This window comes from Temnothorax curvispinosus, unplaced genomic scaffold (assembly GCF_003070985.1).
Source record: "Temnothorax curvispinosus isolate PA1 unplaced genomic scaffold, ASM307098v1 QBEX01017816.1, whole genome shotgun sequence".
NCBI lineage: Eukaryota > Metazoa > Arthropoda > Insecta > Hymenoptera > Formicidae > Temnothorax > Temnothorax curvispinosus.
Genome location: NW_020227596.1, coordinates 772,105 through 792,112, shown reverse-complemented (window position 1 = coordinate 792,112; position 20,008 = coordinate 772,105). Strand labels below are relative to the sequence as shown.

At 47.9% G+C, this 20,008-nt stretch overlaps 1 protein-coding gene across 7 annotated transcripts in view; it reads right to left on the bottom strand.

Annotated features, from left to right (window-relative positions):
• LOC112467781 (protein groucho-like) overlaps nucleotides 1–19,023 on the bottom strand; it is a 65,379-nt gene extending 46,356 nt beyond the window's left edge. For 3 of the 7 annotated variants that reach the window (XM_025036583.1, XM_025036585.1, XM_025036588.1), the window contains exons 1-2: nucleotides 18,660–19,023; nucleotides 3,209–3,306 (exon numbers count right to left, since the gene is read on the bottom strand). In XM_025036583.1, the coding sequence (XP_024892351.1) occupies nucleotides 3,209–3,306; nucleotides 18,660–18,719 (158 nt within the window). In that variant the 5' untranslated portion in view covers nucleotides 18,720–19,023. Of the gene's footprint in view, nucleotides 1–1,444; nucleotides 1,509–3,208; nucleotides 3,307–18,659 lie in introns of those variants that run through there. The other 4 variants (XM_025036584.1, XM_025036587.1, XM_025036590.1 and 1 more) reach the window with 3 other exon arrangements.
• Nucleotides 19,024–20,008: the final 985 nt, after the last annotated feature.

Sequence of the window (20,008 nt, the reverse complement as noted above, 5' to 3'; positions counted from 1 at the left end):
TTTTTTTAACCTTCCGAACCGGTTCGTTTCTATCGCGCCCCCAAATTGAGGGATATTGCGGAGGGGTGGTGCACAGCCAAGCCATTAAAAACACACAATTAGTGCAGCCGCAACAAACATTGATAATAATTGTTATATACTGGCCATCGTGTGTGTGTGTGTGTGTGTGTGTGTTACATTGTGTGTGAATTTCGTGTTTACCAAGTGGACCGTGGAGAATATTGGAAGCGTCGCGATTGCGAGCGAATAATTCATAAAAACGCATTCGTGGAATTTACATCGCGTTCAATTAACAAGGAAATCGTATGCAAATACAAACAATCGCAAACGCGTTAGGTAGGTACTACTGGTCGTTAAATATTAAATAACAAAACTGTTCATCATCGAGAGCGATAATTAATTATTTTGTAAAAAAAAGAAAACTATGTAATCGTCAGAAAATGTGTTTTCGAGCACTTTGCCTCGTTTAAAAAGAAAGTTAATACGAAATCAATACGAGAGAATCGGCGCGGCACTGCGCAGGTTCATTAAGAGTTAATCCTCGTCGCGTCGCGCTTTTCCCCGACGTGTTAAAGCGCATATTAATATTCACTTGGTCGGCCACCATGTTACCCCGACAGCGACATCAGAGCGGGAACAAAGGCCCCGTCCACGGTGGCGATAACTTTTTTAACGACGACAAGCCCGCGCCGTATTTTTGTTTAGCGCGGCGCCCCGGGGGCGCAGGAAAATAATCTTGCGGTCGCGGCGGTCGACAAAACCGCTTGTACCGCGGCGAAATGAATGCGTTCGTATGTGCCTGTAACGCTCGAGTGCATCGCGCGCCCGCCGCCGCTGCTGTGTTGCTGCTCCGCTGCTGCTGTTGCCGCTCTGCCTGCTTGCTCCATGACTGTATACCTACGATAACGAGTATGGGGTGCGTCGTGTCTCTCTCTGTGATTCGTGTTTCTCCCCATGTTCCCAGTATTTTCGGCGCGCGACGACCGCCAATGCTCGGCTCGCAACAATAATTTCCCCGAGATTTCTTTTTTTTTTCTCTCTCTCTCTTTCTCTGCCCCGTCCACCCAACTCCCCTGGAATTATACCTCTGACATTACTTTGAAGATCCGTACCATTTTCCTTTTAATTGCACTCCCACGTATAATAAAAGCGTTACAGCCGTGCTGCCGCGCGCATATCGAAAATTCATTTCGGTAAAATCAAATCGGTTTTTTAATAATTTCCCTCCCTTTTAGGGGTCTTCGCAATTTCGCGAGAATTGAAACAGCTCGACCGCGACCGAGCGATATCTCTCGAATTCGAGCGCGACGAAAACGAATGCATTTTAATCTGGGAACAACGGCAGGATGATTCGTATGGCTTTGTGTGCATGTGTGTATGTGTAAATGTATGTGTGAGTAACGCGCGTTGCCCTTTCTACATTTTTATCTTTTTCCCGGCTTACCATCACGTAATGCCTCTGTATCTCTATTTTTTCACTGGCCAGTTTCTCGCACTCCAATTTAAGGCTGTGTAAGAAGAACAAGAACAGAGCATTAATATCCACCGGCCCTCGAAATCGTCGGTGCCATTGTCCCTCCGCTCGTCGTTCTTCGTCGCGACATTAAGTTAAAAACGCGCCGTATAACGCGCGCCATATATCGCGAACGAGAGAAAAATAAAAAGGTCGGTACAACTATAAAAGCTTCAACGATAACGAACGGAGTAAAGACGGTTTATATCGATCTCGCCATCGAGTTCAGCACGGAAACGCAATGATAAATTTGACATTTCTCGTACAACTAAATTTTCTTTCTCTTTTGTGTTTTTCAAGGAGGAAATCCAGAAGTCGCGTAACGCGGACGCAAAAAGCAATTTGACTCGGTTCGAGGAAATGATAGAATGCATGCGGTAATTCCGACGCGGCGTTTAATATTCGTGAAAGGCGAATCCACGCTATATGTTGCGCGGCGTAATCTCACCTATAAGGCGATAAATTAGCACGGTATTAACGATCACGCTCGGGCGAGCGGCAACTCTCGTTACGCAAACGGCAATACTCGTACAGTCAGAAAGTCGATTAATTATTTCAGATTGACGCCGTGCCAACGATTTACGGGACGATTTATCGAGAATCACGTTGCGCGCTTGAATGCGCGCGCCTACTAACACGTGGCCGAGATAGCACTCCGTTTCACGCGGCTGGATGCATTTTTGCTTTTCCGCGATTAATATCTCAATCCGCGAAATTTATGAATGTTGTTCTAAACGCGCGATAGCTATTCGCTCAAACGTGCCCGGTGTCGTCGCCCCGTTGTAATTATTGTAATTATTTTTCTTTTATTGTCAGCACTTTGTACATTTAACTTTCAAGAAAAAAGGAGGAAAAGGGAGAGGACGATGCCGATGCTCTTTCAACGACCCCGGAACGCGGTGAATTTAACATATCGATGAATAGGGACGCAAATCCAACGATCAAAGAAACTAGTCACGCGCCAGCGAGCTTTTCGCTTCCGAACCCGCCAAAAAGCGCGACCCGCGATCTCGGAGGAAACCCTTTTCTGCGATCGCAGACACGTGCACCGCGCACACAGGCGCGCCATCCAAATGGGGTCTTCGCTCCTTCTCCAGACCGTGCGCATACTTCGGTGTGCACCGTTTCCGGTCGGACAAACAATTATCTGCCCACGTCCGTACATCAGTTCGTGCGTTTCGCGTGCGCGCCCACGTGGTATTTACACGAGCGCTTAATGGATACGGCCCTGCGGTGTCCACGGACGCGAATGTTTACTCCGTTCGACAAACTACTGACCGCTGAATGAAGTTTACATCACGCTCAACTATCCGCGAGAAAATATGTATTTTCGCCGAGGAAATGGGAATCCGACAATTTTTCTTGAAAAAAAAAACGCCGATAAGATCGCGTAAAAGCTTTGGGACAAGTTGTATAAATATCAACTTCCTAGGTACTCTACTGTTACTTTAGTAACGAGAATAAAAAAATACGTGACGTTAATTCAAAGAAAAAAAAAGTTATAAATATTAATGTCTGTCACAGACAACGAAGATGTACATTTACAGTCGCGTGATTAATACAAATTGCCAGGATTGTCGGAAACAATACTTGTGACAAATTGACCGTGTCTTTATTCATATTGAATAAAGCCCGTACATCTTCGATTGACTGCAATCGACAAGGACAAGTTTGTAAATACGAAAAGAAGTATACCTGTGATATTGGGCTTGTAAAAAGTTGAACTCCTCTTTTATACGATCGCAGGACTCGCCGACCGAAAATTTGAACGGCTGCCCAGGCTGCGGTGGACCCTGCAACACAAAAAAACACCATTAAATGTATCAATGTGCCTTAATCCCTTAACGCTATTAAAGCCCTTAAGACCTCGAGATTTATTCGAGGAACTCCGCCAACTCGCAGGTAACTTGAAATCGATACACAGAGTTGGACAAAAAATGTTGCCACTTTGAGATGTACACTCCGCAAAAAATCCGCAAGAAAGACCGTGCCACGCCTCGTTAATTAATGCTTTTCTTCAATTTTAATGTACATCTATCTTTCATGTTTATATGTAACTGCTCTATTTCTTTTACCGTAAAAACTAATGTCAAATTTTGATGACTCTTCCATCAGACTTTCTAGATTACCACAAATGAAATTGCCGGCGTAATAATCTTCGAGTACATTTCGAACTGTTCAAACTGTTCTGTAACTGTTCTGTAACTTCGACGCATAATCATAACAATATAAACCGGCTTAAAGTTTAATTGGTTTATTAATTCTATTATATGTATCTTATCTTGATTCAGGTTTCATCCTAGCATCGCGTTATACATGCGAAGTACAATGTAATAAATACCGGATAACACGCTAAACTTATTATAGATAGTTAGTTTCTCATCTAAAAAAGGAAAATTTCGCTCTATTATTATTCGGTCGAAAGTGATCACTATTATGCTTCAAGCTTAAGAGTCAAACTTATAATCGCCATAATATAACTGCCAGAATAGAAACAACTTTAGTAATAATTTAAACCAGTATATCACGTCAAGAACGATCCTTAATTTGATTTATATAACTGAATTATATTTATATTTATGCCAATTATAATTATATTTATCCCAATTAATTAGATATTTCAGGATACGCTACTTTTTTGTCGCGGGGCATGTGCTGTAGTAAAATCTGAGTGACTTTGGTGGTTGCTGTATCAGCGCGCGTCCACAAGCGTAAAAGCCACATTATTGCCGGTAGTACCAGTGCTACCCGCCTCCGTATACCTGTTGGTAATAACGTTACGAGCGTGTTATCGATCGTTTTGCACGTCGTGCCCCGCAAAACGGATACGCCACTATGGCCTCGTAAAAGCCGGAATATAGTTCCCTCTCCCTTTCTCTCTTTTCCCTCCGTCCGATCGTTCTCCCGCATCGTGCGATCTCTAGTCTAGTCCGCGCCGGCCGAGGAATGCCGCTCCGGAATCGCGACGTTTCGTGCTGGAGCGCGAGCGGGAGGTCGCTAACGAATCGCCGGCGATCGCGATCGCGTAATGAAAATCGTGCCAAAACTCGTAAAATAAAGATCAACTTTCGGTCGCGTTGCCGCGCTAATGAGTCACACGTGTGGATACCGGGCCCGGGGGGTCTACTATATACATGTAATATATAATACCTCAGAAAACGCTAAGTACTTCCTTGTTTGTGATTTATTAATTTTTAATCTCATTTTTAAAAATCGTTTGTTATTGTCTCGTTAGGATTTCTTTTACTTTTTACAACATGCTTTTAAATTGTATAATATTTTACTGTGATAAGTGATAAGCGAGTAATATTTCAAAGAAAAATTCGATCTCACGTAAATCGATATACTTTAACGTAGTCCTCGGAAAGCCTCGTAGCTGCGAGTAGTCACCGCAGCGTGTTTTATTAATTTTTACGGCTTCGCAAAGGGCTTCTCCCCGACGCATTATCGCACATGTATATTCGAATTACGCCGAGGATTTGCGCGCCAGGTGTGCAATATCTTTAAACGGCTCAAGCTCGACGGAATCATACCAGACAACACCGTGTATCTCGCTCGCTTGCTTGTTATCTGCGAACGTATATACACATCCAGAAACACATATACGTACGCGTATATACGCTCATCTTTCGCAAGTGACTTTTAAATGCGACGTAATGCGAGTAGATTCTCTCATCTATCTTATTAAAGGACGGAAGAGTAGAGTTAATGCAAATTGGCAAATAGCTGATCGCAATGGAATCGCTGATCCGATTTGTATGCGACAAGTCACGATGGTCAATCCAATTAATTTATCAGCTTTCGCCCGTGGGACAAAATAGCAGACGTCAGAATAAAATGTAACTGCTTGGTATTTTCCGGTAGTTCCGTTTATCAGCTCTGTCAATAGATCGATATGAATTAAGAATATCAGTCTGTCGAGATACGGACACCACTCGTAAAACAGATTTATATAATTTATTTATTGTAAATTATTTGTACTGATATAGCCAAAAAAACACATCTACATACATACATAATACATATGGAAATGTCGAAAGTAATAGTATGTAATTTATCTGACATGATAAACACACAACAGCATCTTGCCGATATTTTCTTGAAATATTCACATCGTTTTAATGTTCAACGAACGGAATGACGATATAGTGATGGCCTTTCGCATCGATGAGCGAGACGGAAAAGCAACACACCCGCCGAGCGACACGGTTAGCGTCCGTCGAAAAGCGAAGCGCGCGAATTATGTCGTTTCGACGAATAATAATGAGAGAACGTAGCCGTCGCGCACGTCAATCAGTGTCCTTTACGTGCCGCGGCCGATTTAATTATCCGATAGCCTCCTCTCTCCCGCATCATCATTCGGGTTCCCTCTTTCCACGCCGCGCCGCGCCGCGCTTTTTATTCCGCGCGATCGAGAGCCATCGGCAATACAGCGTGCGCGCGTTTGCGCCGGCGGTATTCAAATAGCGCGTTATCGGTCCGACAACCCCGTGAAAACGATAGCCGGGGCCGGATAACGACGAACAAGAATTGGCATTAAAGCGCAACGATCGGCACGATCGCGCTTTTATTGGTTTTCGAGTCTCGCGCGACATTTAATACATCCCGGCAGATACCGGATTACCGTTTTGCAGTATATTATCGCGGACAACTCAATGGAGCGAGGAGGCCGCTCAATGGACGTTCGTTAAAGCCGACTATGGGGCGACATCGTCGTTTACGGTCACCCTGTCTCTTCGGCCGTCAAAGAGGAAAGGAGAGAGAGAGAGAGAGAAGGGGGAGGAGAGGAGACGACAAGTCGGCCACGCTGTGTTACGTCCTAACGTTAACAGCAACTGGACCAATCAGTTGCGTTTGCAGCCACTCAAGTACGCTTAAGTGGCGCGTATCACTGCGTCTAATTACGTTAGCTCCATCGATCCCGCCGTCCGTCATCCACTAGATGCCTGATTATCGGCACGTATTATCGGACAGGTTAACTGCTCTCTACGATGTCCCCGTCTGTGATCAAGCCCGTAACCAAACACAAGGCACGCGCGCGCTCAAGTGCCAAGAACATTTGCTCATCTCGAGCTACGGTAAACGGGCATTGTGCTCGCATTAGGGTCGCAACTAAAACGGAAATGCTGCAATGTATATATTACGCTCCGAATATTTTAAATTTGTTCTCGCGTTCCCCAGTTACATAATATAATTAAAGATTTTAGATTTATTTCGATTTACCAACTCGTTAAAAGACTTAACTTCAAAGCTATTATTACAGATTTCACTGTAACTCGTTTCTCTTGCAAAAAAATAAATAAGAGTTTTTTAACCAGTGTCTTTTCTAACTTAATATTCGAGAGAAACAGCTGCCTGTATCAATCGAAGCACCTGATATACCGTGCTAATCAAAGAGACGGTAGTTTCGAGAGTTGGTGGCCGTGCGCACTCGTCCGCTTTACTTAGAGGCTCTTGTGAGAAACTCGCTAAACCATGGTGGGATTACGCGAAAGGACGACGCAAACAGGGAGAACGGCCGGGAAGAGCTTCGAGAGGGTCGGCGGTTTTCGCCCCACCGCAAAACCACCGACTCGTGGCGCGGATTCCAAAACCACCCGACGACCAGAACCGACCGCGTTCGCCCTATAAGCGAACCTCTCTCTACCACCTTCCGTTATTCCGTTATTCCGTAGAGAGCCGCTGGTCGCGAAATATCATCGAAATATCGCGCGCGGTGGAGAGAGTAGGGAAAAACATGATTTATCTTATAACGGTTTAAGCACCGTACAATCGGAATTCCTTGAACAGCCGTAATATCGCGCACGAAATGACCACGATCGACGGTAATGAGCTTAAGTTACGTAATTTCTACAATTTTCGCGGGAAATTAGGCGAAAAACAATACAGAAATCGATGTTGGGTGTATAACAAACTGATTGTCGAACAAACGAACTCAAGCAAACCCAAGCACGATCGAATACCGAAATTATGCAACGCGATAACAATTCCCTTAATATCGCCAGACAATACGCTTCAAGATTTGCATGAGGTGTAGAGAGAAAGAGAGGGGGGAAAGGGGAAACCGAGAGAGAGAGAGAGACAGGTGTACGAGCGGTTGTATCTTATTGATCATTATGATTATTCCCCGTAGCAGACTGCGAATTCATCCCGAGACTGCGGGGCACGACCGCTATTTGCATAAGCAATGCATTTTGATTCGTAGACCCACATTGTACTCGGCACACGGGGAATGACATAAATAATGCATAGAATAATGATAGCGCGCGCGGCGCGCGAAAGCGAGTCTCTCTATCGCGAAACGAAACGAGACGAGACGAGACGAGACGATTCTCGCGCTCGTAATTCTTCGGTATGCTGAAATTGCGGTGCGCCGCCACCGGCGCATGCATTTTGTTCTACTCTCGTTAACCATTACCGGCGCGTTATATCCAGCTTTCTCGCGGTGTGATTCGCGCGATCTTCGTGCACACGTTACGGTAGATCCCACCGTGCATCGTTCCGCGTGAAAAAGCGCAAATAGACATATCTGAAATAAATAAACGGAACAATGAAGCCGAAGGCTTCTTTAATATCAGAAAACGGGAATATTAAGATCCGAGAGGTCTCAAGAGGCGAGCACATCTGCTGTAACGCATTGAGGCTCTTATACAGTTAACGTATAATCATATCGTATAATTTGCCAGGCCATTTACTTAAATTTCTTTCGCGAGAGGTAACGAGCAGAGTTAGCGTATGTAGAACGGCTAATAAAACTATCGTGTCAAAACGTTATTTCACGGAAGAAGGTGGTAACGGTGTCGGCGCCTATCCTCCAACAGTGCGTCCACAAAATATTCTTTTATGTGCGTCAATTCGCTCATAACTACGATGTATCTATAACGTAACTCACGATGACGTGAAAGGAGCTGAAAACACCTGACGCGTGTACGCACGATTCTCCGTGCCGGTCCCGAGTCCCGACACAGGCAGGCCAGGCCACGCATTCGAGCAGATCGCTCGATAAGAGGCGACCGCGCGGCAGTTTAACCCGTCGAGCAATTAAGGCGATACGATCGACGCTCTCGTAAAATAACGTCACACTGGCACGCCGCTGGATACATGAATAAATGCTACCCTCTGTCTCTCGTCTCATATCTATACGTAGTCTCTTCGCTCGTCTCTCTGGTCTCTCTCTTTCTTTCTCTACCTCTCTCAAGCCCGAATGTATTTACACGAATGCTTTGCATGGCATCTCGCATACACACGACGCGGTAACTACGATCACGACGACGACCAGCTGTGCGCGCCAGAGATCGCTGCGCAGAAGACTTAACTTAATAACACGCGGACGCTGACGTTTATAGACTCCGTTTCGCCGTTGGCGAATGTAAAGTGACTGTCCTCGCTCTCTCTCTCAAAGTTGATATTCCCTTACATCGGTATTATGCAGGAAATCGTGTTACACGTTTCAACAAAACAAACGAGTAAAGTGTGCAAAAATGTAGAAAATAAATCGCAAAATTACTGCATCCATGCAGCGATAAATTTATAATGATAAAGAGAATATGCCCCAAACACACCGCGGTACGGTTCTTCGGAACTCCGGCAGTAGTGATTCAATGGGCGTGCACACAGAAGTCAAAAGGTTAAGAACCGTTGTTATACCATATACTTTCGCGGATACTACGTCGCGCGCCGTAAAAAGAAAATGTCAGACGTGACAGGTTCGAGGTGAAACACGAGATAACAGACGGACGAGAGAACGAGGAAAAAGAGCGTATAAAAAAACCGGTAGGAATAAAGATTAAGCGAACAGAAGCCGCGGACAAACAAAGAGCCGAGAGCTATGATTCGGCCGTTCCGAGTAGACCAGGTAATTACTGGTTGAATCTGGAAGAGAGAAAGAGAGATTTCGTGTCTTTTCTTCCTCCGCATTTCCTACCCTCGACCATGGATCTCGATCTCGTTGAAAGAGAGAGAAGGAGAGGGGAGAAGAGAGAAAGAGAGAGAGAGAAGAGAAAAACTACGACGATAGATAAAAGCGCGACGAGAAAACTCCGTCGAACTGCGCGAATGAGCCGCGCGTGGTACTTTAACGGCACAAAGGGAGCTTAAATATCGGCCAACTGTCGTGGCCCGCTACCGTCGTCTCTCCCAACTCCCTGGAACGACCATTCACTCTCCTCGTTCTCCTATCTCTTCGTCTCCCTTTCACCGTCTGGTACGCTTGGTTGCCGGTGGAAGCGAGAGCAGAGGGCATCGACAAAAGCGACGGTGTTACAAAAGCTCTGGCGATAATAGGAAGCACGGCGGGAGCCACCCTGGCAGTTCGGTCACCTAATCTGTTACAGTCATAAACCCCGTTCTCACCCTCTCGTCTCTACCCCCTGCCTGCTTGCTTGCCTGCCTGCCGTTCACGGTGACGCCCTTTTACGAGCTGCTCCTCCCGGCGCGGCGGAGCAGCTCACCCTTACGTGAAACGCTCTCGTCACTCTCTTCCTCTCTCTCTCTCTCTCCCTCACTCTCTCTCTCTCTCTAATTTTTTTATAAAGTGATTCTATCAGCGCCTGCAGAACATTCGTTCAACATCGTCAACGGGGACAGTTATCTCACGGCACGCATGCGAAAATGTGAAGACAATGAATAAACGCTGCGAATTTAATATCGCGCATCTTCTCTGAAAACTTTTAATAACGACTTTACGATCGTCGAATGATGGTCTTTTCTTTCTCTCGATGACATCGCGCCTTTCGCAGCATCAACGGTCCTTGAGGGCGTCGCGCGATATTCAATGGGGAATCTGTAACACGAGGGTCGTCTCCCTCGGGATTAAGGGGAGAGATCGAGGGAATATGTTATAATTACCGCCAAACTGAACGCTGGAGCGGGAGTCAGGGACGAAAAGGAGGGGCTGATGGGATCGTACCGTACCTGCCTACCGACCTCTCTTGCTTTCGACACTCGCGACAATGTCGTCCCTTTCGATCTCCTGGGGCTGATACCGCTCTTACCCTCCCCCTTCTCCCCTTCGTCTTTTTTACGACGCGCCGCGCATCACGGCGTAGCCAGTAACGTCAAAATGAAATTTCTAAGGACGAGGACAACCACCACTCTCTTACCACTCCCTTTCACGATAATCTCGTTATCCACGCCGACAACCGGGAGAATGGAAGGCGGAGGGTGAAGGACGAGCGGCACCCCTTGTTGTTGTCTGCCTCCCCCTCGTGCGACGAGGGAGTGTGCATCGAGGCAATGAAATCCGAGCACGCGGCCACATCTCTCGAGAGCATCTAAATTGCGATTCTAATCGGCGCCGCTCTCGTGAGCGTCCCCGACCATCCGTTTTGCGGATCATAAATGCACGATCGCGCTGAGTCATAACGCGCGCCGTCGGGCGAATTGAAAATGACAGTCGATTGTTCCCGGTGAAAATGAGAAGATAAAACGTTTCGTGAAGAATGCAAAGATTGCAGAAAAAAATATGTAGATAAAAGGAGAATTTTTATGATAAGGGGTATACGTTCTAGGAAATCGGAGAGAAAGACATAAGAATATACTATTACATATTGTACGATCGTAAGAAATGTGAAGAATATCTTTTTATTCGTTCGAAACGACCATGAAACGGGCCAATCACGAACTAACTGCATTTGATTCCATCTACTCCAAACTTCTGTTTTCGTATTAGTTGTTTTTCTGCCAATATAGCTCGGTGAAGAGAGAGAGACAGGGAGATGACCGTCGCGGGACTCGTTTCCTCGCTCCGGCGATCGAGTATGAGCTGAAAAACGAAACAAACGCGAAGCGGTTTGGATGGGGAGGAGAAAAGAATGTCTCCCTCGTGTCTCCGGGTTGTCAAGCCATTATCGAAGCTATCGCTCGACGGTCGACCGGGCGTTTTTAAGAGTGCCAGCCTTTATCTGGCGAACAAGCTACAGCTAATGTAGATCCCGACTGCGACCCGATTTTATCCTTCTATTTTATCTGTGACATACCCGAAATAGAACTCTTTACGGAACCACTTCTCCTATTTCTTAGCGCCTCGTGTATCAAAGAAAAAAACCGTTACTCTTTTAGCGGCGGGACTAAAGAACAATTTTTACGTCTACTGTTCTTGTCTGAGAAATACCAACGACATTACGCTGACGGTATTATCTCAATTATGTAAAATACGAGAAGTCGTAGTGGGTATAAGAGATGTTAAGCGGAGAAAGTGAGAAGCAAAGAGCGCGCGGGAGAGCGACGAGAGAAAAAAAAAAGGAAAAAACGGAAAGATGGTAGCCACGGACGAGCTCGAGACGGTAGTATACGGTAGCCAGCGTGTATATCATTAACCTCATCCTCGTTTTTCGTCTTCCCCCTCGCGCGCACAGCCATGCACCACAACCGCCCACCCCACCTCCGTGACAAGCACGGGTCTCAACGGTCCGATGAAACAGGAATGCGCACCGTCTCGTTCTCTCGCCCGCGTCGCGTCACGCACCCCGCATCGCTCTTTCTTTCTCTCTCTCTGTCTCTTCCATCCGCGCGTGTATATATGTGTATTCTCTCCCGTTCCACCCAATATGTCTTCTTTCTCCGTCCATGCCGCACGATACTCGTCCCGACCCGCACACCATCTCACTTCCAGATGACTCCGACCCAGCGCGGCACAAACGAGTAATTAACTATCTCCGTGTGGGACACGTGTTCCCATCGTGTTTTCCTCTCCTCCTTCCGTTCATTTCTCCCTCCCCTTCTCCGCCGCCTCCTCCTTCTCCCGACTATGTCTCCTGCTGCCTTCCACCTCGCTCCACTGACTCTCCGTGTTTGCACACACTCTCTTATGTTAATTCGGCTTAACGCCCAGAAGCCCTCGAGGGGTCGAGAAGCGCCTTGCCTCGCCTCGCCGAAAAATTACGGGCGATCACGAAGAGGGAGCTCACGACGATCGGGGTGGTCACGGACGATCTCGTAGAAAATAATAGGGATGTTCGTCCACTCGTGTGTTACGTGACAGGGGAGAAGATACGGGAAGAAACGTAAGGGTCGTTCGATCGTTCGTAGGGTCCCCACCACCATTATTCATTGTACACTCGACGCGATTCACGTCTCTTTATACAAGCTTCGCGTTAACGTTCCTGAAAATGGTACTGCTAATCTTCCGCCATTCTCGTGAAACCAAGCGTCTCGACAAACATCGAAGCTAGTTCGTTTCAATTATGAACTCCCAGGGGTTGCGAACAATACTCGATAAGTCCTCGACTTTTTCCGGTAAAGTCTTCTCGCGACCGTTTGTAATTTTGCGGATTTGTTCAGGTTTGTAACAGAAGTGGATCCTCGCCATTTACCATTCGGTATGGTTCGCATTTCGGAAAAGCATCGTGTCGACAGTGAGAGGAAGAGAGAGAGAAATAAGCTAAGAGAAACGCGCTTGCTAATAAACTCGATTATTCCGACGTAATCCGTAGCGACCGTAGCGAACGTCTAATGACCAGGTAGTAGTACCCGGCCTCAAATTTATCCATGGCATTCATCTTCCCATTAGCGGTGAATAATTCCGTTGGCGTTTACGTGCCGATTCCCCATTCGTCCGGGTTGTAAGATGATTGGCCGCAGGGAGAAACGACGGTGTCGTCGCACGGTCACGACCTCTCTTCCGTTCCCACTTGGGCGCTCTCGTATTCCCGTCCGTTGAGAAATCGAACCGTGGGGGTCAAAAGACCGATAACTATTGTACAACAGCTAGCGATACGCGCCAATCTATCGCATACTTTTTTAAATTGCATATTTTTAATAAATCTTTCCTTATATAAATATTCAATATATAATTTAAGAAAAAATAAACTTGAAAAACAGATAAAATAATTCTCTAGCTAATTTTAACCAGACTTAGTTTCCATTTTAAATTGAAATTCAGTTATAAAGATAGATGATGCTAAAGACTGGAAAGTTGCAATAAATAATGACCACTCTCGACGATATCACTAAGGAGGAATCAACAACTCAAAATTAACCACGAGATCCATAAATAACGGAAAATACGCTTGATGCAAAAGATAAGACTTCAATATTTAACATATTTTCTATGCGAGCATGAATACGAGATCGAAATATTACTCTCGAACGATAAATTAAGATGTTATTCTTCATTACCCAAATGAGTGAGATCAGTATACACTGATACTTTTTTATCTCTTTTAAGATCCTATTAATTTTTCAGTCAGAAATTTACCCGGTAGTAAAATCTGAACTTTCTATTACGCATAAAGATCAAAAAATAAGAAAGAAAGGGACAAAGGCAGAGACACGTGATTACGAAATAGAAACCTCGGACACGAGATTACTCTATATGGCGTACTGTGCAACATGAAAACAGTGGGAGACGAAAAAGAAAGAAAAAAAGAAGGTGAGGAGACAACTTGACAAACCACCAGATCTAATGCCAATTAGTGCCATTCTCATGTACGAATAGGCCCGCAGGGATCTCTCGACGAGGATTCCTCGAAGTTTCTCCTCTTTTTCTCCGGAGTTCTTCGTTCTTCCTCTTTTTACTCGGAGATTCAAGTACACAAGCCGTATTCGCCACTTTATGCGTAATTGCAAAATTGCAGCAAGTATCCTTTCAAATACCGTTTCTATAACAGGTGTGAAATGAACACTCTTCCTTAAAGAGAAATTTCTACAGCGAGCTTATTTTTAAATAGAAAAACTGACCGGACTAGCAGTAAAATTATATCCTCACAGCGGCATGGCACAAAAATTTGTGCTCAGGTCAGAATGGAACGACAAAGACGATTAGGATCCATTCAAGAATTTAAGGGTGCGGAAAACGAAAGGTAGCCAAATTAAAAATAATCGCGGAAACCTAATAGGTAAAGCTTTCTCAACTTCCTTCAAACTTTTATTGGACCAATTCACGAGGGTTTAGGAGAATAAATATCCTAGAGAAGGTCTCGTGTCCGATTATCGTCATGGAGATTTCGGCAGGTAGAGCTAGGAATATCTGCAGAGCTGTCGTCTATTCATTTCATTCACATGCTCAGCGAACACCTGCGGACGGAAGTGGCGCGTCAGACTTTTCTAGAGACCGCATCGCACCGATCGACTAATTATACAGCCCAGCGAGATATTTAATCATCATGACACGTGTTTTTTTTTTCTCTCGGGCCGCGCATCAGCGGTAGCGATTATTATTTATTACGTCGTAAAGCATATCGTTGAGCAAAGAAACGGAACGACACGAAACAAAAAGGCACGGGACGGATCGCTCGTCATATCGAGCGTGTTGATCAGGATGGGGGAAGGAGGGAGAGAGGAGAGGAAAAAGGGTATCTCACTCGACCCGTCATCGATTGCGTGTATCACGCGAAACCGCTTCCTACGCCGGTCGCCGCGCATTAACGTGTAATTGTATCTAAAAGTAAATACAGACGTCTCGCGATAAAATCGGTAAACGCCTCGCGCGTTACGCGTTAGCGTCGGCAGATGCACGGCCGTTGCGCCATAAAACCACCACGGGAAGGAGAAAGCGTAGGTAAGGAAAGTGGAAATTAAAACCGTCGCTGCTCGCCGCACGGCTGGCGCACACGCGCGCACGCACACGCACACGCAGACGCACACGCGTGAAGACGTGACGCGGCGGCGCATACATACGTATCCCGCCGCGGAGTTCCTCCATCCATTCGGCGGCGCGGCACCGTGTAATTACGTCGGGCGAGAGCACGAGATCGCGATCCGGCTCGGCCAGGAAACGTATAATGGGAGTATAATGCGTGAAATTTACTGGCCGCATCGGCATAATGGACGACGTGACGCTCAAGATATCACCGTGATTCCATATTTCCGAGCGATGCGCGCGCGACGTGGCGCGGCGCGGCGGAGCGTAACGCGCCGCGATTCACCGCGTGTACGCGTCAGTTTAGATCTCGGATTTTAATACAAGCAATTACCGGGAACGGGACAGGGCAGACCGAATCGGCCCGAATGAGTCCGCGGCCCTTGCCCCAGCTCCGCTTTGGAATATCCGCATCGCATCGTGCATGCATTTATCGCGCGCGGCCTCGGTCTGTAATTTCGCCGAGTCGAATTTCAACGTTGCGCGTAGGTATCACTGTATATCACCGATACGCGTGGATCGCGGCAACGCGAGGATTCAGATTCAATTAATCCCACCGCGGTAGCCGAGATCTGTGTTTATCGGTGAAAAAAATTCCAATTTTCAACATTTACGAGATATAGCTTTTAAAATCGCGTGACTTTCCAGACACTTAAGGAATCCTCGGGTATCTGATCAAACACGAGTAGCACGATCGTTAGAGAAGTATCTCCGAGCTTCCTGTGCTACGCGCAATTTCTTATGAGAGCCAGTCTTGCGTAAGCTGTAATTAACATATTACTAATTAAGCAATCTCGACGCGTCGCGCCTCGACGAGGAGGAATTAAAAATGAAGAAGGCGAAGACGACGAGAAGGGAAAGGAGCGCGCCCCGCGCGACCGACCGGTTGCGCGTCGCCGCGTTTTTTCAGCTGTGCACATTCGGACGCGTTTGAACAGCGTGTCGGCGCAAACAGACCGATTAAAAGTATCAATATTTACCGAATTGGGGGTCCTGCGCAAACGTGCGCCAACGTGCAGTTTACAGGAAGGTAGTAAACCCGACGCGGCGAGGTCCGGTCTCTCTAATACGCGCGTGTGTACGGGTGCACGTATAACGACGCCCGTCTGCCTGCCCGTTGACGTTCGCAACGTGTACCCTACTAACTAACGTTAGCACTTCGCACCACCGTCCGTCCTTTCCCGTAGAGTTATGGATAGCTCATCGTCCCTTCGCCCCCTACCTACGCTTCAGCTCCGTAATATTCGATTACGTGGGGTGTCGTTTACGCGAAAAATATTTCAGGGGTGGATACAGGCTCTCGAAACGCGAAGGAATATGCTTGTTAGATATAGGAAGCACTCTCGTATAAAGTTTAGCACTGAATTCGAGAATAGGGTTCAGCACTGAACGCAAGTATGTACGTGGGGGCTTAACATGCACGAATCGTAATATTAGATAGAAAAAAGTCGAGATCAGCTCGACAACTCTAGTCGCTAATTGTAAGTAAATATTAGTCGCTATCGATATCTTAACTTTGGAAGAGACACCTCAAAGATACATATATAATAGACGATAAATTAAATCGAAAGAAAAATTTCAATGTAGTCTTTAGGTGTATCTTAAACACATTGATATCCTACGTACAAAAGAATCTAAAGCTTGATCTTTTTAGTAGGGAATTTTTCTACATGCTTATTACCTGACCTACCTCACCACGACTCTGGTGCATCTATATTATTACTGTTATTATTTAGGGTCGGCCCTTTTCCTGAAACTCTCATTACGTTGCTCATTACGCGTCTAGGCCCCTTTTCTCAGGTCATCGACACCGGCACAAAGTGACGTCCGAGTATCTCGCGCGTCACAACGATCGTCATTCGCAATGATCGGTAAATGCGTGCGATACCTTTTTCTATGAGTCACGTTCGAGTTACGTTCGACTAACTGACTCGATTAGCGAGTTGCGAAAAAATTGTTTGTCCGCGATTTTTACGCGCCGGGCGCTGCGCGTATTTGTTTTTAACGCAAGAGCGTTGCGCGTCCCGGCGAAACTAAAAAAAAGGTGTTAATATCCTGTAACGGACGGATGGAAGTTTATATGCCGACGAGCGAGAAAGAAAGCCGCGAAACGGTGTGAACGTGACGGGACTACGCAACGGCGACTCCGAGCGAGCTGGACACGAGTCGTGCGCGACGACCAAGTCGCCATTATCTCGACCGGGCCGTTAAACGCAGACCAGCGCCGAGAGTCCATCGCGGAACGGACGGCTCTTCGCTCGCACGATTCACGGATCAACGATTTCGACGTGCCGTGGCGAAATGCTTTTCGCACGGCCGCGGGGCCAACGTCGGACGACGGCGAATGCGATTGTTCCGCGTTCGTACCGCCGAATTTTCGACGCGCGGCGGAGAAGCACGTGCACGTGCACGCGTTGTATATTGAGCAAATTCAATTTAGCGATATTTATATTGCACTATATTGTATATGCGGTTACAGTTGGAGCAACGTGTCACACGTGCGTCCCACGTGGTCGCGTCGCCTCGAAACTGCCCGGTAATCATGAATTTCCTCGCACGACGATCCCTCGACGTGCGTTAACGAAAGTAAGTTTCCGCGGGCGGCCGAAATCCGATATATACCCGAGCGAAGCGCGGAATGCCGAGATTGCGTTCGTCAGCGTCGCCGCGTATACGCGACGACACGGCGAAACTCGAGAGGCCGCCCGGATTCGTCGATGACGACGGATCGTGTTACGAGAGGTGCGAATCGCGCAGTCGGGAGTAACGGGAGCGCAATCGAGCGCGACAGCTCCGAGCACTCTAAAAAGAAATCGTCATCATGCGGCGTGTTTATCCATTTAGCGGTAAAAAGATGACGGAGAGATAACAAGAGGGGGGAAAAGGGGAGGGAGAGCGCGGCGTCAGAAACGCGCCCTGCGATCAAGGAGGAACGGGTTAAGCAGGGTTAACAACGATGTAAATTACACACGTAAATCAGATCGCCCGCGCGCGCGTGGCACGACCGCGCCGGTCCGCGCCGGCGCGCCGCGCCGCGACGTGACGCGTCGCGGCGGTACATTAAGTATGCAACGTGCTGTAAAATAGACCGAAGACTCGCGGCGCGGTCTCGCGAAAAAAGGAACGCGACGCTCAGGGGGGGGGGAGGGGGGACGGCCATTTCGCGGAGCGAGCGAAGTAAAACCTACTTCGACGTCGCGATCTCCCGCGTTTATAATCCGATTAATCCGATCCCGGCGGAAGCAGCGATAGGATCGCGGCACTCGCTCTCCGCGAAATATACATCACCCGCCTCATCGTGTCGTCGACGCCGTTATCGGTCGCATTCCGGCGGGGGATCAAGAGGCGCGCGTCCACAGCCTAATTTATTCGGCCTGAGAATTTACATCGATTAAACCCGATGGCTGTTTAATGGTTACACAATTGCGGTTTACGCAGTTTATCTACGCCGAATGCCATCGTCGATCCCGGGACAAAAACAAACAAACAAACAATCAGAGTTATGATTATCACGATAATAATAATTATTATTATCGTTACGTTATTGATACAATCGTTACTACTCACCGGATGCCTGGCGGCAGCGGCGGCCACGGCGGCTGCGTTGATTCCGGCGCTGGGATACATCCTTCCTGCGCGGTTTCCCGCTCGATGCGTCCACGGAGGTACGCCAAGCCAAGGTATCTGCTGCACGACGTGTCTCGCTGCACTGGCCGGGAGACGCGACTTTTCCGTTGCTCTTCAGCGGAGACGCGTCATGTCGCGCGCGCGGCAGTCGGCACGCTTATTCCGACGAGCGCGCCCCGGCGAACCAACAATAAACAACAACAAACGGCACAACGGGCAACAACCGATAACAGAAGTAAAACGACGGTTCCGAGGAGGGAAAGGGCCACTCTCTCTCTCTCTCTCATTCTTTCTTTCCCCCGGGAGGCTCGTAACGCGCGTCGAACCACTCGGCCGCGACGAAGACGAAGATGACCGGCACTCCCGGCGATGACGTGTCGTCCCGCGACGACGTGCTACGTTCCGGTGCGACGCGTACGCGAGCGTGATTCGCAACACCCCGTTTCCCCGCCGAAAATCCATCGGCGGTCGGCACCAATCCATCCGTCACTACCGTCTCATCGGCCGCGCTTAAACGTCACACCTTCTCTCTCGCACTCGCGCGGAGTAACGGTCGGTTGGTCGGTAGCGGCCTCTCCTTCTCTCTGTCTCTCGGTTCGCCGGGTCAGGTGAGGCTGGTCGTCGCGTTCATTCGGAGTCACGCACGACGCTCCGAGACGAGCCGATGCACGATGGGACGAGGCGAGCGAGGAGGCCAACTCGATCTCCTCGACGGCCGTGTCCGCGCCTTTCTTTGTGCTTCGCAACGCGAGAGTCGCGGCTTACCCTTTTTTCGGTCGGTAAGGCAGGGGAAACTCGCGTCGTCGTCGTCGTCGTCGTCGTTGTCGCCGCGCCGGAGAAACACACCGAAAGATCTCGAGAGCACACGTTCCTTATCGGACACACGCGCGTTTATTGCGATCTATTTACTTCACTCCCGCCTCCTCTTCTCCTCCTCTCGCCTCGATTCGGAAACGGCGGCGGCGTCGTCGTCGTCGTCGTCGAACGTCGTCGAACGTCGCGGGCAACACTGACGCGCGTCACACACGCTAGCACACTGCACACACTCGGTTGTTTACTCCAAGAGCGCGAATTCAACGTTCAGGCGCGCGCGCGCGCACACACAATCGCGACTACGAGATCGCCGCCGAAAACGTGAAAGCTCGAAAGACCGCGGAGCGCGGTCGATCCCACTTGCGGAAGTTCCTCGCGAGAAAATCGCGACGAGCGTCATAAAAGCGCGCGAGAATCAAATGACGCGGACGAACCTCTCGCGAGAGCGGCTACGGAGCGACTGACGGATAGACCGA